The sequence below is a fragment of the Zootoca vivipara genome, chromosome 2, assembly GCF_965207765.1.
Source record: "Zootoca vivipara chromosome 2, rZooViv2.hap1.1, whole genome shotgun sequence".
Taxonomy (NCBI): Eukaryota; Metazoa; Chordata; class Lepidosauria; order Squamata; family Lacertidae; genus Zootoca; species Zootoca vivipara.
Window position 1 is genome coordinate 82,575,515 of NC_142584.1, and position 25,328 is coordinate 82,600,842.

The window sequence follows — 25,328 nt, forward strand, 5'->3', positions numbered from 1 at the left end:
AGAGACCAACTAAGTTTGTCATAGGTATGAGCTTTCGTGTGCATGCACACTTCTTCAGATACACTGAAACAGAAGTCACCAGACCCTTATATATAGACAGAGGGTGGGGAGGGGTATTACTCAAAAGGGTGGTGGGAATGGGTGATTGGCTGATAGGAGTGGTAAACCCATTCCCACCACCCTTCTGAGTAATACCCCTCCCCACCCTCATACATAAGGGCCTGGTGACTTCTGTTTCAGTGTATCTGAAGAAGTGTGCATGCACACGAAAGCTCACACCTATGACAAACTTAGTTGGTCTCTAAGGTGCTACTGGAAGGATTTTTTTATTTTGTTTTGACTGCGTCAGACCAACACGGCTACCTACCTGTAACAAGAACAAGGAAGTAAAACACTTAAGGAGGGAACTGCAGTCCTCAGTTCCAAATTCCCAGCCCCGTGGGGACGAGATCCAGGTGTCTAAACATATAGCAACAGCTTCATTGCACTGTCAATCATCCGCAAGAATGATGCCAAGTTGCTGGCAAGCAGCAAGAATGCAGCTTTTCTCTTGAGAGCAAACAAGTATGGGATGCAGTGCCAGGTTACTGCTGCACCTGGGCATAAGGTGACAAGCTTGCAAACAATGGTGACCATGCATACTACTTTGCAGAGGTGTCTCAAGGTACAAACTAGAACTGTGGCCTTGTCCACATTACTTGGTCCACGTCAAACTTGATTTGACCAGTGGCTAACCTGTTGTGTCCATCCTGAAAGCATCTCAGGCTCCTGATAATGATGTACAAGTTTGCAAAGCTGCGGGGCTAAGACTTCATGCCAACATTTGGACAGGAGGAAGAATTCTAGCCTCATACATTACAAATCCATGAACTTTTCCTACTTAAACACCTCCTTCAGTCTGTTTTGGACTATCTGCACTCTCAGAGCACCTAGAAGACCTTCTGAAGAGCAGTGGCCCGTTTATACCAGTGATTCTTTGACAGACTTCAGGTGGACATATCCTATTTCCATGAAGAGAAAAGGAGTGTTCCAAAGCACTACCATCCAAAACCTGTGCACTAGAGTTAGTGGATACCTCATAATCGCCACTATACAATGTTGTCTCTGAGGTTTTGGTGATATGAGGTGGAAATGGGGTTCCTTATCAACATGATGTGGAATTGTCCAGTTGCAAGCCATTTTAGAGGTGATGTTTTCCTGGTAATGATTAATTTAGCTTTCCTGAAAGGCTTGCTATATATCAAAGATGTGCATGTTTTGTTGAACTATAACCCCACTATTTGGAATTTACCATGGCGCCATGACCTATTGGCCATGCGTGCAGTGCACTCAGCCAAGCACATTGTATTTTAACACTGGAAGACAAAGTCATTGCCCTGTATACAATGATGGATTAATGGTTTGCACTCCCTGTCCTCATCTGAACTGGCCGTGTATACACATGAGCACGAAGAAGATAAATATGGGAACATTTGGTCAGCTGTGTTTTTTTAGACTTCTGCATCCTATTTGGTGGTCCAGTATATTTGGGTTTATATGGTCAGAGCGCCTTATATGATCAAAGCACTTTTCCATGTCCTCTTCTATTTTCACTCGTTTCTTTTTTGTTTTTGTTTGATTATTATTTTCACAATGCAATTTATTTATTTATTTACAAAAGAATGTGACACAGCACCTGAACTAATAAATATCACAAGGGCTATTTACTGGATGATCTGGGTTCTCTGTTTCTTTTCCTCTGGTGGTGTTGGCCATTTGCCATAGCACATAAAGGGTACAAAGCAAAGGTACAGTTTGGTTCGCTGCGACTTTTATTTATTAAGGTTTATGAAACTGATTGCCCTTCTATGCATTTGACCATGATACTTGAGTATCAAAAAACAATTTCAAGCCTCTTCACACTGTATGCTTGCCCAATAATAGATTGCAAAGCAGAGCCTGCATTCAACACAGAAGTAGGTGATCTTAATGCCACTTCTTTTAATGGGAGTTTAAATGCACACAATTGTGCAGTGTACTGTGGCTAATGTCTGTGTGTAAAACATGCACAAATATTGGGTGGAGGGAACAGTTTCGAGAAACAAAGCCACCTGGCCGCTCCACACCTGAAGCCAATTATACAAAAGCTGAATTGATGTTGGCAAACCACTTCTATTAAGTCCTCTGGGTTTTTCTAACTCAGTTTTTTTTCCTCCTGTCTGGAACCGGTATTACTGCTATTCCAGAAATGTCAGATGTGGAATTGAGAATGAAGCATGGAATCCAACATTTGCATCAGCATCTAATCAGATGCAGGCTGCAACGTGTTAAGGTAGTATGTTTCATTTGACTTTAAGCCAGAATTACAAATGTTGCTGTTTATCAGTGAATAAATCAGTTTGAGTACAACTCACAGAACAGCTTTGAGATGAAGACAGCATGACATAGATCTTGTCAGGAATTTCTTGCACTGCAAGGAATGTTTTGATGAAGTCATTTTAAGGTCTGCCCACCAGCTTACTAAAGCTTACTAAAACAAATAGGAGCCTAGTCTCTTCAGGTATCCTTTGTTTCCACGTACTTCCAAGTTGCACTTCAGTAACAACTGTGCATGTGCAAATATGCATCAATAGGAGTATAGTGTCTAGATCAAGGGAAGTAATAGTACCACTGTATTCTGCTCTGATCAGACCTCACCTGGAGTACTGTGTCCAGTTCTGGGCAGCACAGTTCAAGAAGGATACTGACAAGCTGGAACATGTCCAGAAGAAGGCAACCAAAATGGACAAAGGCTTGGAAACAATGCCTTATGAGGAATGGCTTAGGGAGCTGGGTATGTTTAGCCTGGAGAAGAGAAGGTTAAGGGGTGATATGATAGCCATGTTCAAATATATAAAAGGATGTCATATAGAGGAGGGAGAAAGGTTGTTTTCTGCTGCTCCAGAGAAGCGGACACGGAGCAATGGATTCAAGCTACAAGAAAGAAGATTCCACCTAAACATTAGAAAGAGCTTCCTGACAGTAAGAGCTGTTCGACAGTGGAATTTGCTGCCAAGAAGTGTGGTGGAGTCTCCTTCTTTGGAGGTCTTTAAGTGGAGTCTTGACAGCCATATGTCAAGAATGCTTTGATGATGTTTCCTGTTTGGCAGGGGGTTGGACTGGATGGCCCTTGTGGTCTCTTCCAACTCTATGATTCTAAATCTATCAATTTCAGTTTTTCCTCCGTTTCTCATTTTCCCATTCTTAAGTTCAGTTCCCCATATTTCCACACCTGTTCATGATTTTTTAAATACCTCTTTAGCATTTTAGTGCAAAGTTATTCTAAAAGGCATTATGCTGGTCTGCGACTGTAATAAAGTTTATACCCCTCCTAAAAGGCAGATTCTTGCAAAGCAACTTCTTGTATTTTGTGTGTCATTTTCACAAATATATGCACTTGGCTGGAGATCTGCATTGCAAAATTCAGATAAGTGCGAACTTCAAAGAATGGTTTAAGTATTGTCTTGGAAGGTGTGAGTTAGGTAGATTTGTCTTTAAATGTGAACATACTCAATTTTTCCCCATCCCTAGTGACAATCTCAGAAGTACAATTATGCTTTCTTATAAAGCTGGTAAGGGACAGCTAATGGCATGGTCTTCTGTCCAGTGTTGACATAATCAGAAAGTGGAGAGATTCTGTGCATGGTAGCACAAATATTCCACCTACGTATATGCCTGACAGTTTCTGAAGAAGTTCAGAACCTTTATATCAACACCACAAACATTACACTATTTTCCATAAGAACAAAGCATTGCCTAACTGGATCAGACCAATGGACCATCTAGTCCAATGCTGCCTCTAGCAACAGGCAGCCAGATGGTCTAGGAAGCCCACCTGCAGAGCCTGATCCTGCCTTATTTGTTCTCAGCATCTGGTAATGAGAGGCCAGTAGCAACTGAATACAAAATTTCAACTTTTAGCTGTCATGGCTAATACACATTGATTGGCCTACTTCTTACGATTTTTTTAAAAAGCCGTTGAAACTAGCAGCCGTTATCAAATTGTGAGGGGGGAAATCCTCCCCTCTAAACTGGCTATTGATCCATTTAATTAGGTGGTCCAAGTTCTAGCATTATGAGATAAATCTGTATTTCTTCAATCCATCCTCACTGTTCTCAGTCTTGTAGCAAGCTTGTCAAAACATCAAGCATTATAAGATCCACTGCAACCTTCCCCACACAAGGAAGATGTTTCATCTCCAACCTGATTGTTCTGGGTGTCCTTTTCTACATTTTCTCTGTTTTGTTATTTTTTAAGGTAGGTTTTAAACTGTGCACCAAATATTTTGACCCTGAAATGCATTTTATTTATTTATTTTGCCAATTATTTTTTAAATTGATTTTCCATAATTTTTAACAATGTCACCAAATTAATACAAACTCAATACAAATTTAAAAGCTCACCCACCCCAGATGCATTTTACTACATCTCCATAATTGTATGGAGAGTTGGAAATGGGAAGTGTAGCTAAAAGAAAAGTTGGTTTGTGTGTTTGTGTGTCAAAAAAGAAGAAGAAGAAACTAATAAATTTAACAAAAAATAAAATAATCATTAGTTACTAGCAGCTCTAAAGAAACAAAGCCCTGTAGATCAAGGAATGATAACCACCTTCACACGTCTAAGAACAAAGCAGCGACAGTAAATACAGTGGTACCTCGGGTTACAGACACTTCAGGTTACAGACGCTTTAGGTTACAGACTCCGTTAACCCAGAAATAGTACCTTGGGTTAAGAACTTTGCTTCAGGATGAGAACAGAAATTGCACGGCAGCGGGAGGGCCCATTAGCTAAAGTGGTAGTACCTCAGGTTAAGAACAGTTTCAGGTTAAGAACGGACCTCCAGAACAAATCAAGTTCTTAACCCGAGGTACCACTGTATGGCTGCCATAGGTTGAGGGTGAGATAGAAGCCCTGGGCTTTGAAACAGCTGCAGAAAATCTGCACGTGCCGCTTTTCCCTGCAATACATCTCCATGCTGAGAAAAGCGCCAGCCTCTTTGTAGCATTTAAAGGCCCAGGATATCTTTGTTAATTAACAGGATTGTGGGCCTACTTGATCAGCGCATTATTATTATTTTGTTCTGTCCTGCTCACCCTAGCACAGATGGCTTCTTTTGTCCATCCCTTATTGAAGCACGATCATTATAAAGCCCCCTCAAAGGGAAGAAGGAGGGACATGGGAAGCAAACACTTGAAGGGATGTGAAGCATCCACTTCGTTCCCCACCACCACCTGTGAGCTTCCCAGAGCAGCGCTTCCTGAAGTGCCTGTACGTGCGCACACACACAGAGAGACACACGGACATGCACTAACACATGTGCAGAAGCAGCACAGAAGGGAGCAGGATGCAACCATTCGATCCAAGCATTTCCAGTCCTTTATACAGAGCAGGGTGGGGGGAGCTCTTTTGCTGGAAAGAATAAAAAGGGCCCAAGCTGCTTAATTTATTTCCACATAAGCTTCCGATTCCATTCACAGGAGCAATCCTGTTGTAAACAAATGAGGTTCTTCCAAGGTTAATGGCTTCCCAAGGTGCTGTCTTCATTTCGTGATAAACCAGCGCAGGCTTTTTGCGCCTCTACGTTTGCTGCACGCATGGGCCTAGCAGCGGCTGAGGTGGTGCTGTACTGCCTTTCTGCTTCCAACCTTTGCTTCGTCTCTCCCCCCCCCCCACTCCCTTTTAAAAACTGCTGTTTGAGAGAGCTCTCTGTTAGACAGAACTGCTAAGGCGTTGCTGACAGGACACCCAGGCAGCCGACTTTTCCCAGGGCTGTGGCAAAAGAGCCATTCCCGCCTGGCAGATGTTTAGTGAGGCTCCCTTCCTGGGAAGCTTCCTCTCCATGCAAGGCCCTGTGGGGGACATCTGCATGCCTCACAGACAAGATGCCCCAATAGGTGCCTTTGAAGCAGCTGGGGGCAAAGGCTGAAGAGAGCAAAGCTGTTTCTTTGGTATCACTTGATACCAGCCACAACAGGGAATCCAGTTTTATATCCAACATTAATATCAACGGATTGCAGCATTGAATACAGCCTTAAATAAAGACTCCTTAGCTGGGTGGGATCTTCCTATTCCCTTTCTCTAGTGTATTTTAGCTGTTGGAAACAGCTTCTGCTTGCAAATCTTATCAATTGCCGCATATTCCAGTCCTTCAAACTCCTTTGGTTTAGTTAGCAAGACAAGTTTAGTGAAAACCCATCTACTACATATTTCAGAAAGTTATTTGTTTGGATACACTTCTTAACCAAATCTTGCATGATTGTTCCCAAGATCAAGGAGCAGATTTGACTCAGGATACAGCTGGATGCTGCTTTGAATCGCGATAGCAGGCCAAACATTTCAAAAGTGCACTGTTTTGACCACTTATTTCAAATCTGTGCTGATTTTTTGTTGCCATGAATTCTTTTTTTAAAAAAATGTTATTAATTTACATTTTTCACATCACACAACACATCAACCATGTCCCAAATCTGGATATTGGCATCCAGGAATTCACCTTTCATTACACCTATACTAATTTTCCATGTGCCAACCAGCGGCAGAACACCATTCTGGTCTTGTCACTCAGACCAAAACTTCTACAACACTAGCATAGCTTAGAAGGACTTACACATTAATTTGAAGAGTTAGCCTGAACACTCTAGTTGTCAATGGGCAAGTGGCTGTAGTATGCAGAGGACCTTAGTTTACGCAACTATTCACTTTGAGTGCCCTAGGAATAATGCATGAATTTTCGGTAACACAGTGAGTGTAGCTATCACAAAACACTATTGGGTCATCTGTCAGTGCTGCTCAGGGTGTGTTTAGTAAATACAGGGATGGGAGAACTTTTCACCCTCCAGATATTTGTTGAACGAAAACTCCCACCCTTCAACTACAACCATGGGCCTTGCTGTTGGGAGTTGTAGTCTGACAATATCTGGTGGGCAGCAGGTTCCCCACCCCTGAGTTAGCAGATATATAGTAGAGGAGTGTCCTGATCCCTTGGCCTACCTGCCAGCAAGTCAATGTGCCGAGTCCAAAATCTGAGGGTCGGTCCACACAAGCAAAGTCCAAAGGTCAGTAAACAAGGTTCAGGGTCGATCCAAGTAGCCGAGTCTGAAGTTCCACAGTCAGGATACAGTCCAGAGTCAAACCCAAAGTAAAGTCCCATAGAGGTCCAGGGGCATCCAAGTCAAGGTCCCCCAAAATGGGCAGTTGAGCAGACCCAACACTGAAGTGCTCTGCTTCCCTTTTCCCTGATTGCAGCATCTGGGCTTGATGAGGCTGTGACTCTCACCTACTCCAGCTGAGGAATCACACACCTCCTCCCTAAGGCTCAAGAGAGCCAGTGTGGTGTAGTGGTTAAGAGCAATAGACTTGTAATCTGGGGAACCGGGTTCGCGTCTCCGCTCCTCCACATGCAGCTGCTAGGTGACCTTGGGCTAGTCACACTTCTCTGAAGTCTCTCAGCCCCACTCATCTCACAGAGCACAGAGTGTTTGTTGTGGGGGAGGAAGGGAAAGGAGAATGTTAGCCGCTTTGAGACTCCTTCGGGTAGTGATAAAGTGGGATGTCAAATCCAAACTCCCCTTCTTCTTCTTCTTCTTCTTCTTCTTCTTCTTCTTCTTCTTCTTCTTCTTCTTCTTCTTCTTCTTCTTCTTCTTCTTCTTCTTCTTCTTCTTCTTCTTCTTCGCTAGTGAGCCCCACCTGGCCAGCTAGGGAGCTGGGATGTGGGCCCTTGCCTGCTTTTGCCTCCTAGAGTGTACTATCTGCTGCTCCCTGTGCCTCAGAGCCCACCCTGTTTGTGGAGACAGGGGCCTGTCTGGCTCTAGTGATGGGTTCTTGCTGCTCTGGTTCCTGTGCACTGACGCCCCACCCTCTCATCATCCTCCATCACCCCGTGAGTACTTCCTACACCAACCTCTCCTTCCCCTTCCCCAGTTGGCCCCGGTGTGTCCCAGTCCTGGCTACACCCTTCGCTAGGATCCTTTCCCTCCTTCTTGTAGTCCTGCCAGTTCATGTCAGGGGGCATTTTAGTCAGTAGGTACAACTTTCCTCAATCCTGCAGGACAAATTGCAGCTGCTGAAATTCTGTCTTGTACCCCCAGCCATTAGGCAGAGAGAGATGCTTAATTGCTTTGGCTAGAAATGTTGTTGTCGTCGTTATTATCATTTTAAATGTTTTGCAAGCACTGTGAGCTGTGCTGGAGACAATGTAAATGCATAGCATACTTGCATAACATTCAAGAAACATGTTGCCTGAAGAATCTATGAGCATGTCCAGTACGGACCTTTGGCAGCAGAATATTCCCATAAACATGAATGTGTATTGTAGACAGAGCTGGCCATGCCATTAGGCCCTGCGAGGCAGCTGCCTCAGGCAGAATAACTTGAACACCATTAAAGGACAGGAAACTGTCGTGTGTTATTATGTTGCTTGTACCAAAGGCAACGGAGAAGAGGCGGGAAGGCTGTCATTTGGACAACCCCCTCCTTAGGCACTGAAATGTTAAGGTCCAGTCAAAAATGCTTGAGTTAGGATATAAACAATATGTGTACGTACAGATATCATTCAGCTACTTTCTGAGCATAGTCTGCTCTGGCAAAACTAAAATGCATAGGAACACAGGAAGCTGCCTTTTACTGAACTAGACTGTTGGTGTATTTAGCTCAGTACTGACTGACATGGGGGGTGGGGGGTCTCTCCCATTTCTACTTGGAGATGTTGCAGGTTGCACCTGGACCCCTTTGCATGCAAAGTATATACTCTACCACTGAGCCATGGCAATGCAATTTGAAATGTGCAAAGATCCACAGGCATAGTATGTCAAGTTATAAAGGAAATGGTCCCTAGGTGTTTGAATGGAATTGCCATTCCAATCTATTTAGAGATTGTGGCTCTGTGTTCAGACCAGCAATAGGCAGATTCCCCTGTTTACGGTTTGCTTTTGCATGTTTTTAACCCTAATTCCATTGTTTCTGCATAAATCTATGGTTAAAAACACTTTTCAAAATCGAAACATGTTTTTTTAATGTATCTAAATGTGATTTTATTCCCCCAAAATATGCAAGTGTGCATTTTTAGGCTGAGAACAGTCACAACATCCCAAGGTATGCAAAACCCATTATTCTGATCTGCACATTAGTGAGCAAGCTAAGCTGGGCATGGAATGCTTTTGGATATTTCAAAGAACTCTGATAATTTAGGTAAACAACAACAAAAGTCCCACAAAGCTTCATGTTTAGACTGGGGTGGGGAGTCTTTTTGGCTCTATGGGCCAAATTTGGTAGGTTGGGTGGTCGGTCATCTGACATCACAATGAAGTTGGGGCCTCAGATACTGGACTTTAAAGCTCTGTGTTGTGTTTTAAAGCACCTGAGGCTTCCGCTTTCCCTTACCAGGGCACAGCTGGGAGCTCACTTTAAGGCTGCTGATAGTGCCTTTGCCACAGCGTCTCTACTTACCATCCCATGGGACAGGGGGGCAGGGTTTGGTGAAAACCATTGGGTGGCCAAGTTCGGCGTATGGGCCCAGAGGTTCCCTACACTAGCTTTTTAGATTATCCTCAAAGGCTAACATTCACCTTAAATAAGTTGGGGGGAAAGGGGGTACTTGGACGGAACTGAAATAATTCAACTTGCTATTTCCTCTGCTTCAAATGATATGGCAACAGCAGAGCAGAAACAGTAATCTGAATGTGAGGAGGTGGAATTTAAAGCATTCATGGTACAATAATAAATTAACAGGGCAATGGTCAAGGCTGTTATTTTAACTATCGCGATGGCTGTTGAGTTCTGTACAGACTACCATTCAAAACTTCTGCATTCTGGAAACACAGATTGCATTGTCAATGCATCTCGTGCAAATTGGAATGGTGTACTTTATTTTTATATTTACTCTGTGGAGTCAAGAAGGGGTTGAACATCTATTTTTTTAGATGGAAAGATGGTGGTGAAGGGCGCTGCGAGGCAGAGGCAGTGGCAAACACACAGCACAGCAATTCTCAGGACTACAAAGGTCTCTTTCTTAATCATTGGTCTCCATTCTGATTTCCAAGCCCATCTTTCTTGAACGCTTCTCTTTGCAGCTATGAGGATTTGCAACTTTTAAATGAAAATGTGATATTATTGGGAGTCAGCTTGTAATAGACCAGAAATGCATTAGATGTCCTTGGCTATTTAAACAAGCTTCAATCATTTTTTCATATAGGAGGCTGTAATCCCTCTGCAAGGACCTTCTCTAGTTGAGGTGTGAAATATATCAGTTTATCTTGTGAAAGTGAATCCCACAGAGTTGTGCAAATTACTTAAGCTTGACAGGTTGCTCTAGCAGCCAACATTACAAGTGGGGAGAAAAGAATCTACATCCAAATTTCTGGACCAAAATTCACCTAACTCAGTGTCAGTTTTAAAAGCAAGAGTTATGTGAACACTTTGCCCTCAGGTCATTTTAGACTAAGTGGTCTTATTACAGAGGCTATATTATATCACTTTAAGCCACTTCAACTAGATGAGCGATTTGCATGAAGCAACTTACAGTGTGGATAACTCTAATTATGCTTCTCTACAAAACAAAAAAAGGAGTATAGCTCCAAGAACAAAAACCACTGGATGCAAATGGCAAGCACTTATTTACACAAGCAGCTCTCCACATGGATTAGTTTGGAAGCTGGGTAAATGCATTTCTTTTGGAGATTCAGTAGAGAACTGGAATCTATCACTTATCTACTACTTTCAGGGTTATGTACTGTTGCAGTAGATTCCACCAAGATTCTCACCTGGCATCTCACATCACAGCTGAACTGTGAATGGTGGAGCCATGTGATGTGTGCTCATTTTCATATTCAGTTGAGGACAAGCTTTTAGAAAGAATGCCACCCCAAAGAAAAGTCTATTGCTCTGGCCAGGGTGAGAAACATTTGGCTAGCAAATGTCATGGGCAACTGAGACAGATCTTTAATGGTATAGTTGTTGTTGTTTTAAGTAATAATTTTATGAAGCTTTGAAGATTTTGTTGCACACTGCCAGCTATGTTAGCAGCCCTATGAGTTAATGGCATGTAAATAAAAATATACATTTGCAGAAGAAGAAGAAAATACACATGGTGTAGTGCTCCCATTTCAGATACAAGTAGGAATAATTGCACAGAAAACTAGTGCATAAAGAGGGGTGGGGGGATTATTGTCTGCCGACATGCAAGTTTTTGACTCGGAAAGTTTCTGCCATGGAAGATCTTTTATTCCTACATTTGCCACCTGCATTCTGATGCTGTACAGTCCAAGGAATGTTGCATGATGCGCTTTTCTTTATGAATGTACAGGTCACCCCTCTCATATCCCCAGCTGGCGGGGCAGGCATCCAGACAGGTGGAAGAACAGTATCAGGGCTAGTTTCCGTAAACTGGGAAAACACCCAAAAACACTTAGGAAAAGGGTTTTTAAATTACAACTCCTACCTTCCCCTGAAGCCAGCTGGAGTCAGCGGCTGAGTATGAATATGACCCTCATCTTGCTTCAAAAATTTGGCAGGAGAGACCAGCACTGAGTTCTCAGGCAGTCACAGCTGGAACAGAGTTCAAAGGCAAACGCGGCCATCCCGCCCCCCTCTTTCTCCACCCTGGGTCTATTAGATCAGTGGTTTTCAACCAGGGTGCCTTGAATGATGGTCAGGGGTACGACCTGCAACACTGGCCTCTGTCCCTCTTTCCTTCCCTCTCTCCTCTAATGCCCTCTCGCATCTGGGTATGTTTAGCCTGGAGAAGAGAAGGTTAAGGGGGTGATATGATAACCATGTTCAAATATATAAAAGGATGTCATATAGAGGAGGGAGAAAGGTTGTTTTCTGCTGCTCCAGAGAAGCAGACGCGGAGCAATGAATTCAAACTACAAGAAAGAAGATTCCACCTAAACATTAGGAAGAACTTCCTGACAGTAAGAGCTGTTCGACAGTAGAATTTGCTGCCAAGAAGTGTGGTGGAGTCTCCTTCTTTGGAGGTCTTTAAGCGGAGGCTTGACAGGCATATGTCAGGAATGCTTTGATGGTGTTTCCTGCTTGGCAGGGGGTTGGACTGGATGGCCCTTGTGGTCTCTTCCAACTCTATGATTCTATGATTCTATTATTCTATCTCTGCCTCCCAAAGGCTTGCACATCTGTTTGTTGCAGGAGCCCTGGCTACAAGCTCCCCAGGTAAATGGAGCCTCTGGGGCTGGCCAGGGGGTACTTCCCGGACCCCCGTGGGGCAGTTTGAGGAAGAACCTTTCTTTGGGGCAGGGAAGCAGCTCAGAGACTAGGGGTGGCAGCTGTGGCTGCCCAGAGGACTCCCAAGGAGAGGGGAGGAGGTTGAGGAAACACTTCACAAGGGAGGGGGTTTGAAAAAGGGTGAGAGGCTGCCAGTTCTGCAGGCAAGGGTTGACATAACTGGGCTCCTGAGACCCACAGGGGTGCCGCCCGCAGAAAGAATGCAGTTGGTCAAGGAAGTCATGGACCCAAAAAGGTTGAAAGCCTCTGTATTAGATTATGAGGCAGAATGTCCCATCATAATTTAAAAGAACTGTAGGAAGAATTGGACCTTGGAAATGCATAGCATTTTTATTTTTTTAAAATCGCCCTACTTGCCATATTTCCGGGTTTTCCCGGACATTTTGCCGATTCAGCAAAAATCTGCCCAGAAGTCATTTTGCAGCCCGATTCCCGGATGTGTCCGGGAAAACCCGGATGTATGGCAGCCCTAGGAATGCACCACTGCAATCCTTCTGCTCAAGGCAGGCTCTGGTCCCAGAGTAACAAGCACAGCACTATCTGAAATGTTTTTGTTTAAATAAGTTCACACTTAGAAGCTTTAAACAATACTGAATGCTTAAAAGATACCATGTTTAATTTATTGGTTTTTCCCCTCTTTGGGTCTAGCCTTCTGTAGATAAAATTCAGTGCCACAAGCCTCTCTTTCAGGTTTGGCAGCACCTGTCTAATTCTTATTTCCCCAATTGCAGGACCAATTGCAGTCATCAGCAGTTGTTAACAGCCATCAACAGGTTTACCACTCCTATCAGCCCACCACCCATTCCCACCCACCCCCACCACCCTCTGTATATACATAAGGGTCTGACTCTTCTGTTTCAAGTGTATCTGAAGAAGTGTGCATGCACACGAAAGCTCATACCAAAATAAAAACTTAGTTGGTCTTTAAGGTGCTACTGAAGGATTTTTTTTATCTTATTTCCCCAGGCGCTATGTCTCCATTTAGATTTTGGCTTCCTTTCCCTATGCGGAAGATGGATCTACAGATTGCGTTCTTGTAGAGGGGATCCAGATTAGCAGCTGACTTTGTACCCAATGCAAATTTAAAATACAAATATGGCAGAGTTTGGAAATAGTTATTTCACATATTTTGGAAGTGATATAAAAATAGCATTGGAGGATGACAACACATTTCTTATAGTCATTTGCCATGTGAGGAATCTGCAGAGGGGGGGGCAGATTTTCCCCATAGGTGGGCCAACTCTTTCTATAAAGGTTTTCCCCTAAAAGAATTATAACAGGCTCACCATGCCTTGTGAACAACTGCAGAACTATCATGCTATTTGATAGAAATTCTAGCACCCTTTCCCTTAAGCCCAGCCCAAGAAATATTAAATAATAAGCTTTGCCCATAGGATACCAAATCTTACAGAACCTTGTGAATTGTCCTTAAAATACAGAGGGGTAGTTTAACAACTATGTAGTTTAGCACATGGGGGAAATGTTTAAATTCCTTTTAATCTAAGGAAGCTAAATGCCCATATATTTATTTAAAGGAAATGCAAGAAGAAGAGTAGTTTGGATTTGATATCCCGCTTTATCACTACCCGATGGAGTCTCAAAGCGGCTAACATTCTCCTTTCCCTTCCTCCCCCACAACAAACACTCTGTGAGGTGAGTGAGGCTGAGAGACTTCAGAGAAGTGTGACTAGCCCAAGGTCACCCAGCAGCTGCATGTGGAGGAGCAGAGACGCGAACCCGGTTCCCTAGATTACGAGTCTACCGCTCTTAACCACTACACCACACTGGCAACACACACACACACACACACACACACACACACACACACAATCACTCAAACATACCTAGTTATATTTTACCTGGTTGAAGTGGATAATGGGTTTCCTTGCACAAAAGGTGATATGAATGTGAGAGCATGTTTTGATTCTTAATTTGGGATGCTTACAAGGAGACAAAAATCAGAGATTAGTAACAGCCTACCTCTTAATTCAGATGAATGGTTGCTTGAACCAATGGTGAGAGAAGTCCCATCTCTGATGCAAATGGTCAAAGGTAGCAAATCAGAACTGAGTCTGGTTCCATCTTAAAAATTCTGAACTTACACAGCTAGTTAGCTGAGACCAGCTAGACTACCATGATAAAAGGATTATGCTGAGAATGTATACTGGAACACATAATCTAGGAGATGTGTCTGTTCAGGAGTTCCACAGCTATAAGAGAATCATAGACACAGGTAGTGTCATTGGATTACAATAGAATAGAGAAGGCTTGGCACATTTCTAATTTGTCTTCTTTAGCATTCCGGGAATTGCTTCCACCACTAATGCAAACCCGGTAGACTAGATCATGTATTACATTCTGACTTGCCAAGTCAAGTTCCATGTTCCTTGTGGGGGGGGGGCAGTTACCTGAAGCCTTCACACATCTTTTTAGCATGCTGTTAAAAACCTGAGTGGACTAATACTACTGGCTGCAAAATATTTGGGGCCTTATCAAGCAATAGTTCTAGGGAGTCAACATTAATAACTGGTTGTGCCAGATGGGAACATGAGTCGTTTGTTTGTTTGTTCATACATACCCCACCTTTCCCCCTGAAGGGACTCAAGATCGATTATGCGCCTTATCTGCCTCTAAAACAGGCATGTCCAAAGTCCATTGGGGGGGGGGCCCTAATTCGGCCTGCCGATCGATTTAATCTGTCCCCCATGGCAGTATATGTCCTGAGGTAAAATCCTTTAAAAAGCTCAACTTTGGCCAGCCAAAGTTCACTTCATCAAATCTGGCCCTCTTTGAAAAAGGTTTGGGCACCCCTGCTCTAAAGATTCACCCAACCTTCTCAATGGGATCCATCGCAATACTGTCTTGAACCACTCTTCTCAAAAGGATCCTTCAGAAGAGACACCCCATTTTGCAAAGGAACAAAATGCCCACCAATATCACTGCCTACCATGATCCATGTTAAGAGAACACATTCTCGGCTTTCTTTGCTGCTGCTTCTCCAGTAAGATAATGTACATTCCGTATCATGCTTTGAAGTGTGGCTGGGACTTGTCTGCACCCCTGTAAACTGCATGTCTTATTCCTCCTGCTAAAAAGCTCGTCATACCCCTTTCATAATGAGGGAACTAAGTCTGCCTGACTTCTTAGGCATTACACTTTCTTCCCTCAAACAATTTATTTATCCTCCTGTGACCACTTACTTTCACTCCTGGTCTTCATTCAACTCATGAAATCAAGAGATTGAAATACCCTTTTAAAAATGTGCCACGTTGATGGCAGTGTTTGAAGTCTCATGACTGATGCCCTTTTAAAGCAGGCACCTCCGGCTTATTTAATTATTCATGTTAGTTTTAGCGCTGTTCCTATAAAGCCCTCGAGTGAAAAGACAGCGATAATGGAAGGGCCTTCACCTACTTACCAGTCTACCAACCAGACAGCAGCGCAACAGCACTTTTCTCTTTTACTTTTCTTTTTCTCTTTCATTTGTGTTACTTCCACAGCAGCCTCACAGTTTTGACCTTTCTGAAGCACTCAGGTAATTAACCCTTTTCCTGAAGGTGGATCCACTCAACTTTCCTGGTTTTCTGCCATCTATCTATCTATCTATCTATCTATCTATCTATCTATCTATCGATCTATCATCCATCCATCCATCCATCCATCATTATCCCTCTTCCAAAAAACACCAAAAAACAATTAAAAGTGTTTGCTTAGGACCTTGTACACTGAAAATCTGAGTAACACCATTTTGGACACTTCATTTTCTGCTAAGAAGGTTAACCAGTGGATTATCTTAAATCCACCTTGGAGACATAATTTTAATTTTAGTTAGAACAAGAGGACATAACTTACAAGTGCTTCCCTGAAACAGGGGAAACCATATATCTGTTTCACGGATGTGAACTGCAATGCCATGCCATTTTTATTCCTGGTTTTTCTATTCTGAAAACTATTGTTGCTTTCATTACAAAATGCTGTTCGGAGACAGAGTCTCAGCTGGGGCCAAGATCCAGGCACAAGTTGAAGAGTGCATGTTTGGATAAGCGGAGATAAAATATTGAGGTGGTGGGGAAGAATGTATCAGGAGTGCAGATGTGGATGCAATTCTGAACGTTGCTCGGTAGAAGCTTCCTACTGTAAGTAACTAACACACAAAATGAGAAATGGGGACAAACAGAGCAGTCTGGGCTCAAACCTATCTGCAGGGAATTTGTGTAGAGGAGAATTGTGTTTTTAATACCTCTGGTTACGAATGGAATCCGTTCCGGAGGTCTGTTTGTAACTGGAAACCGCTCATAACCTGAGGCGCCATTAGCGAAAGTGTGCCTTCCGCTGGGCGTGCACCTCTGGCGCGCCATTTCCACTCACATTCCAGGGCAAAGTTTGCAACTGGGAGCGGCTACTTCCTGGAGCTCATAACCCACAGCATGCGCAACCAGAGGTACCATTGTATTGTAAATCCCTCTGAGTGACTCACACCAACCTCCTTTCTTACTCCTACCCTGATTGCTACCACAGGCTGTGAGTCATGGGAGGAGAGCTTCATGAGGTACTAGAATTTCAGGAAGGAACTATGAAATTATGCAAATACTCCTTCCATAGGTAGTATGTTTACCTCAGGGTCATTACAAGAAGCATGGAATTAAATGGTGTCAAGTCACCACTGTTAAGCACCCAGCTCTTTGCTCATAACATGTGCACAACATATTAATCTGAAGATGGTGCCAGGGTAGAAAAACACTTGTGTGGCATTTGACAGCCCCATGTCATCACAACCACAGCTACTGCCTGAGGAAGGGGGGGGGGGAGAGCATGTAAGAAACCTTTTTAAGCACTCATTCATATAATGAATTAATGACACACAGCCAAACCAGATCTAATGAAATAAACTCTTTATTGCTGCACACATGCTTATATATTAAGCTTTTAAATATATTATTATTATTTAATTATATTGCCATTCTGAAAAGCTTTTACATTCTCTTTATTTTTTAACAAGTAGCAGAGGGCAGAACCAATGTAAACAAAGGAAACAATTTACATTTAAATTGTCTTGCAATATAACTACAACCAATAGCCAAGAAAAAAAGTTCAATAAATATCAGAAATCCATTAATTTCATTTATTATTTAAATAGGGAATTTTTCACTTGTAAGTGTGGCTCCTAGTATCTGTTTCTTCTTGCAAAGGGCAAGAATCCAAATACTACCAGATAGTGAGTTGGGAGTGATGGGAGAATTCACCAAGGAGCTGAACTCAGAAATGCAGCTACACAACTCATTCACACTGGCAATCCATTCTTAATTTCTCCAGCATATTTAACAGTCTGGGCAAACCTAGGCAAGAAAACAAAGGCCACCCTGACACACTTTCCCTGGTTCTACAATTAAAAGAAAGAGTCAGAAGTCATTTCACCAGAAGCACCCAGGTGCCATGCTTCTTGACAATTAACTAATTATATTTCACATTTACTTTACCAGATACTTGAAAGGAGAAATATTAGTGTGCCTTTTTTTAAAAAAGCCTTCTGTGCTTCTGGTTTGTTTTTGCCCTAATAATTCAGTATTGGCATAAACTCTAAAAGATTAAACCTCATTTGTTTGCTAAATTCAGCAGATAGCCAACTGAATCCTTTTTTCATGATAACAGGAAGACTACGGAACAGAATGAAATCAGCAGCTCAATAATAAAGTTGTGTCCCTTTCAATATGATGCCCTTTTATTCTGTGAGGTGCTCTTCCGAGTTGTTGCCATAACACCATGGAGAGAAATTGTGCCCAGCCAATCCAGGTCCCAACCACCAGCATCAAACTTAACTTCTGTGACTACTTTTGGTGAAAAGTAGAAAAATAATACCTTGGCCAGGTTTTTAGTTTGCTGCCTCTGCATAACAGAACTGTTCCACATGATTTTGAACAAGTACCATTCTTTTAAGAGATGTGCTTTCCTTGGCACAAAATCAGGAGTCAGAAGTGTCAAAATTCTACATCAAGTTAGTTTCATTTGTCAAATACTGCATGGACCCTTACTGTAGATTTGTGGAGGCTCAAAGGAGACTTGTTTAGAGACTGGGATGGCTGTGTATTCCGAAGCAGAAACTGAAATAAGTCAGAGTTTAAGTGCCTCATTTAAGATAGCCAGCATGGGAATAACATCACATGAATATGGATGATATATATGCTTTGAGAAAGAGCCGAGAAAACAAAAAACTCAGTCCTGCTACTGTACCTCTCTGGGGACATGAATTACAGGTGTAGAATCTGGGACACCCCCATCCTACCATTTCCCATTCTATCACAAAACATTTAAAGGAAGATGAATCTCCAGTGTGGCAGGCAGTAACTTCTGGTAAGCCCTGACTCTGCTTACATGGTTATATAATGTCATCTATCTTGCTCAAGTCACGAAACCAGATAGGAAAATGGGGGAAAGACCCAATGTAAGTTTCTCACTTCATCACACCCATCAATGGAAAGTGAAAAAACAAGTTCTTGACCTCAGTATTACATCAGCCGGAGCAACTGCATCTACTAATGCAATTGTACCCATGCTTAATAGTATTTGTTTATATGAATAATCATCCTCACATTGCCAAGATAATCCAAAGTGGGCCTCCTTGTCATATTTATATTTATACAGGACATAATTCTTACGGTTATGTGGTACAGAGCCACTGCATTATCTTAGCTAGGAAAGTTTCCATGTAAGGCAACACAGCCCTTCCCTACGTTGTTCACATCCCCACGTCCTCCCAAAATGTTCTCCAATTGCCAAAGTCTCAAATAGGGCTTGCTAGGAAGATTTTAAGAGGAGTTTGTGTTTAAAAAAACCTACTAACTTGTGGCAGCCTTAAAGGACATGCCTTGGTAAGCTTTGTTACAAGCAGATATTTCACTCAAATCAGTAGAGAGAGTTTAGTGATGATGGGATGAGCACTATGCAAGCCCTGATTGTAGCTGCCTCCAACTCCTGCCATTTCTAAAGGGAGGGGCAGGGGGAGAGGAGACACTACACACTCTTGAGTAGTGGTGAGCCACTGCTTTTCTTGTCTGTACACCAACATGCATATACCAGAATAATGTGATTCACAGACCCTAATTTTGCAACATTTCGATCACGCTATTTGGATCTATGCCAATGTGATGTCAAGTGTGTTGGCACTGGGCGGTCAGGGGGTGGAGATGGCTGCATGACCGTTCTACCCCACCCCACCCCATACCACTACCTGAACAGGGCAATAAGTTATGCTTCCATGAGAAAGGGGGAAATGCTGCATGCCACACATACACTCACATACTCCAAACCAGGATTTGAAAACTTTGCGAACCACCTGAACTAAACTTCCAAGCCCAACAATATCTATAAAATATCACAACTATGCTTGAAGTGGAACAGACACATGACTAAAGTTCCTGCTAAATGTCAGCATTTGAGCATCCTCTACAAAAGTAACATGTAAAAAGTAGGTGGCCAAGTGTGTTTGCACTCAAGACAAAAGTCCAAGCCATGATATTTCATGGAGTACTACTGTATTCCAGTAAGAACTGCAGAAATGGGGAATAAAAAACAGATGGGACACCTGAATTGAACAGGAGCTTGCTGAATAATAAGGCATCCGGGTTAGAAAGCCAAGGTTCTGCTCTGCTCCCACTGTGCAAATCTGGAAGATAAGGCTGCAGGATGAATAAACACAGCCATTTCTGCAAGGCAAGCAGCAGGCAAATGCAGATACCACTGCACAAGCACAACATTTCTATAGCCCTGTAGAAGTAACAGTGCCTATCTCCCTAATTATCCCGTAAAATATGGATCATGAAAGGCAGTCTGATTCACTCCTTAACCAGCAACTGCCTTGAATTGAATCTGCTTTAGTTTGCTTGCAGGAAGGTGTTGTGCCAATGTTCTTGCAGGCTGCACCAATTTTCACTAAGCATCACTGGCCTGCAACATCTGGCAGCCTCACAATATGCCAATCAATACATTCATTAAAATTGGTTTGCAGATCACCCGTCAGCACTACGATGTAGAAGCAGCAATGTTTTCAAATCTGAGCTGCTTCCAGGGACCTGGTTCTCAGGAGAAGAAAGGTAGATCAGTATGCAATTGTCAGAATGTTAAGTTAGAAACTGAAATTACGCATAAAAGTGGGAAGCAGCTACAAAACCCAGGGGGTGAGGGGAGGGAACTCTGAGCTGATCTACCGTACTGTGAAGTCACACAGGGTGATGTCCCAGATTAGCATTCAAGTCCTATGCTGGCCAGAAGATTATCCAGAGCTTCCAGTTTCTGATTGGCTTCTTCAATTGCACTGTATGTTTGCACGTTGCTGGTTATGTGGAAACGGATGTCGTCAACAAGAGGGATTGAGTCTGTCTCCTGCCGTTCTTCGACTGCCTCTGCATTCTCCTTCACTGCCACGGCAAACTCCTCAAACTCCACTAGCTGGATTGGAAAGAGAAGTGGTGAAGGAAATTGGTAGACAGATAAGCACATTAAGAGTCCCCAGCATAATGATGTCATTTAGAATTTTAAACAGCGGTAGTAGTACAGAAGAAATTCTGATTCAGTGTGTACAATTATACATAATATGAACATGAGTTACCAAAAAAATAAAATAAAAAAGATTCACACTGAAAGTGTGATATAAAATTTCAGAATAGCGGGAAGAAGAATCACTCTATTGTAACACCACACAAAAGAGACCACCATTTCCATAAGGAGGCCTAATTCAGCTCAATAATTTTATGAAGACCTGGCAAGCAAGAAAAGCATCTCTTTAAGAAATGCAGACCTAGGTCTGGGATGCAACTTTGCATTAAAAAATGGCAGCGCAACTATCTGAAACCTTTAAAAAAAAACATGTTTACCACACAAAGGCTTTCTGTTTGGAACCACCCATCCCTCTTGCTCCCTTCCATCCCATCATTTACTGAACTATTTAACCTCAGAAACAAAAATTTACCCAACACAAGGTCACTCTAGAACTGGTGTTTTAGCCATTACATAGCACCCCCTTAATCTAAGCCAGGCATCCTCAAACTTCGGCCCTCCAGATGTTTTGGACTACAATTCCCATCTTCCCCGATCACTGGTCCTGTTAGCTAGGGATCATGGGAGTTGTAGGCCAAAACATCTGGAGGGCCGCAGTTTGGGGATGCCTGATCTAAGCAATCTTAGTCAACTTCTTCACTAGCTGTCCCAGTCCGGCGCCTTTGTGGGTACTGCTCAAACATTTAACAAAGCTTCCCATACCTTGTAAAGCAGGAACAGGAGATTGTAACAATTTTTCACAGAAGCAAAAAAGGCTGATGAAATAGGATACCCACCAAAGGCTACAAAAAGCATAGGCCTATGCCTCTATATTCCAATATAAATTCTGCATCTAAAAAACATTGATGGCCTATTGTACTAGCACAACGAAGGTGCAGGAAAAACAGAATCCTTGGTGCAGTTAAATGGCAAGTCCTGATTTTTGTTTCGCTAACAAAGGGCTCCCCACTAAGAACCACTTCCCTGCTTGTTTTCACTGGAAAAAAATGGGAGAGGTACTTTTGTATAAGAGGATCTGTTAAGAAATCATTTTCTTCAATGTGCTTTCACAGTCAAGAAAGAATTTCACACCTTTCTCAAAGCCTGTTAAGAACGTTGCAACTTGTGTGGGTGTGCGAATTAGAGTCATTAAAATAAAATAAAAAACAGTGAATTGACCGGGCTCCCAAATGCCCAGCAGAGGCAAGACTGTGAACCTGTGTTCATGGGACTGTAGTATGGGACTGTCAATACTACAACTGGTCAAGCAGGAGAGGAGACGGAGAGAAGGCAGCACTCTTCCTCTTCTCCTGGGGCAAACATTGGCATAAATGCATGTTATTACTGTCCAGTTAAAGCACAATTTAGATTTCTGCACCAATTTAGTTGGGAGATATTTCAAATAATCCTTGCCTAAGCATTTCTTGGGGAGACGATGTATGTACTCTGCAGATAACAGAGGTCTGCATGTAGCAGTTAATGCTTAAGGTACAACCTGGTGGGGTTGTGGGACAAACTGATCTTTGCAACCAAGATTCGGTACAAGAAGATATGGCTTGTACTATTAGGCCATTGGTCCTCCATGGAAGCTTACAGTAAAGTCATTTACCACAAAGCAAAGAAGAAATAGACTGAATCTGCTACAGTTGATACATATCAACAGAAAGTTGATATGTATGAGAACTTTCTCTAAAATGCAAACTGTGGCACCATATTTTAGGACTACTTAGGATACTGAGCTCTTTTGTGTGTTACTTCTGCACCTGAAAATCCTCACATTTCAAATAAACTAACCAAGCAACTAGTTCAGGCAAGCAGATGATCCACAGTCCTCCACGTAAACAGCCCTTGCTGTTCTACAGGCACTCTCTTCTACAGAGAACATGATGCCTTGTTTTTAAGAAATGTGGGCAACTATGCATAAAGGTAAAGGGACCCCTGACCATCTTGTGTTATTGGCCGAGGGAGCCGGTGTACAGCTTCTAGGTCATGTGGCCAGCATGACTAAGCCGCTTCTGGCAAACCAGAGCAGCGCACGGAAACGCCGTTTACCTTCCCGCCGGAGCGGTACCTATTTATCTACTTGCACTTTGACGTGCTTTCGAACTGCTAGGTTGGCAGGAGCAGGGACCGAGCAACGAGAGCTCACCCTGTTGCGGGGATTTGAATCGCTGACTTTCAGTGGTTTAGACCATCAGTCTTTAAAAGCCTTGAGAGAGATGAACGCTGGTTACTTGTTGACTGCTGCATACAACCCACCCCTAGGGAAAACTCCCCTCCTTACCTTCTCAATGATCTTTGCCATGTACTCTGTGCACTGGTCCTCCAGCCGGGTCAGCTGAAACAGCTTTGCGATCTTCCAGATGCTGACAACACTTTCCTCATCGAGAACCTGGGCCAAAGTCCTCCCACAAAGACGCTTCAGCCCAGGTAACAGGTACATGTCTGCGACGCAAAGCACTTCGTAGGCATTATCAGGAGACAGCTGCCGTGACAAAAGGGCATCCATCAAATTGGGCTCGGTATCAAAACTAAAACCTTGCCTGGAAATCATATCTGACTGCAACAATGACACTCATTTATAAGATTAAATGCAATTTATTTATATTCTGCCCAAAGACTTGAAGTTTATAACTAGTTTAAAAGTCTAGGCACAAGCACAACTAAATCAAACACTCACACACAAGACTTAGCTTTGCCAGCTCAAACCCATACCAGTGAAAATATTTTACAACACCACTGCTGAAAAATTCTCAGGCCTGGTTAAATCTTCAGTTGCAGGTCAGTCACCAAGTGCAGTTCTGTCTGGATATGATATGATATATCCTGACAATGCACAGAAGTCATCACTAAGATGCTCTACGATAGCCTTGGGTATCTAAATATTTCTTATTTTCACAATAATTCATTTTGCTACACTTGCTTTTTTAATGGATTTTTTTCAGTAAGCACCCATATAAATATAGGTTTTTAAATCATCATCATCATCATTTTGCGCCCCCTCGCCTTGGTGCCCTGTACAGGGGAACCACCTGTACTAAATCCAGTGCTGGGTCATCTTTAGTAATTATTTCCACAAATGCCTGTGTGTGCATTATGTTGGGATGTGCCATTCATAGAGCTTTTGCTGAAGGCAAGTGACTTAAAAGACCTTGTTCGTATGCTTCACTAAGCCAGTTAACTATGGTCTAATACCTGTAAGTTCCTATTTCACTCTTCTCCTGCTCCTGGCCACACAATACTGGAAGCAACAAACCACAAGTCTTGGGCTTGTTATCGTGTCAGTAAAAACTGAGCTCATTATTTGTTTCGAGGAAACATGTGGACACAGCCAGTGTGCAATGGTGCAATAGATAATACTCCTCTCCTCCATCAGCTCCTTGGCCCCTGCAATCACCCTCTTCCCAAAAATCTAGGCCCAGGAAATTTGTCTTAATATTTACTGCAAGTTCACTGCTATGGTTTGAGTTGCGTGGCTTTGACGTTTCCTCCTCCCAGACACTTTTAAGCCACTCATTCAAGCAAGCACAAGGCAGTTCCAAAATATAACACCAAGACAAATATGACTTTGCCTTTCCTCTTTGCCTCATCAGTTCAAATCCTTGATGTTCATTTAATGGGGACCATGTGTCAGTAACCTGAGATTCTTTCACTGCAGGGGATTGGACTAGATGACCCTCAGGGTCCCTTCCAGCTTTACAATTCTATGATTCCATGATTCTAGGAGGCCCATAGCAAGTAGTTTTCCTGCTGTTTGAAAGTGTAAGCAGCAATGCTCTAGTGGATTCTCTGCAAAGATTTACTGGACTTTAGTTACATAGAACTGAAGAAACTAAAGAGACAAGGCATGTACTTTTGTAAGCCAAGAAAATCTTTTTTTAAAAAAAGAACTGAAGAAACTAAACTAAATTATTATTCTTTGTGAAGAACACTATAGTATAGTAAACTGGCACAGCACAGTTAACTGGCCATTACAGCCAAGAGCCTTGCTATTTCCACTGCCGTACACAAATATGACAACTCATTATGTCAATGCTAACCCAGGGCATTCTGCTGCCTGAAGAACAGCCTAAATGGCACCCACCAACACTTTTTTCTTTCTGCATTCCATTCTTCAGACACCAAACTATGGCCTCTTTTCTTCTCTACCACTACCACCCATAGTGTGTTGCTTCACTCTGCTTCAAAGCAGAGCCAGCCCCAGTTGTTGTAGGCATTATAAAGTCTGGCGTTAACAAGCTAAACATTGTACAGGGCTCAGAGGGGAAGATCTCCCTATTTGTTTCTTCAAAAAAGTGTTTGGAGAAAATCCTGAATGTCTGATACACAGGTCTATTGCTTTTGCCCATTTTACTGCTATTCCAAGGATGAAGAGTTTGCACTGTTCAGCTCCCCCCTCAGTCACTGCATTTTCAAACTTCTTCACATGGCAAACATTTACCAGAGATGTGTCTTTTTTAAAAAGAAAGAAAGAAAGAAAGAAATTATTTAGGAGGAGGAGGACTAAAACCAAAGTCAGAGGGAAGTGAACCTAGGGAGAGTA

General features: G+C 42.7%; 1 protein-coding gene across 3 annotated transcripts in view; it reads right to left on the minus strand.

Moving 5' to 3' along the window:
* Positions 1 to 17,133: 17,133 nt before the first annotated feature.
* Positions 17,134 to 25,328, minus strand: part of ABTB1 (ankyrin repeat and BTB domain containing 1) — a 38,963-nt gene continuing 30,768 nt past the window's right edge. For all 3 annotated transcript variants that reach the window (XM_088662341.1, XM_035106466.3, XM_088662342.1), the window contains 2 exons: positions 23,070 to 23,270; positions 17,134 to 20,698 (listed from right to left, as the gene is read on the minus strand). In XM_088662341.1, the coding sequence (XP_088518467.1) occupies positions 20,492 to 20,698; positions 23,070 to 23,270 (408 nt within the window). In that variant the 3' untranslated portion in view covers positions 17,134 to 20,491. The remainder of the gene's footprint in view (positions 20,699 to 23,069; positions 23,271 to 25,328) is intronic.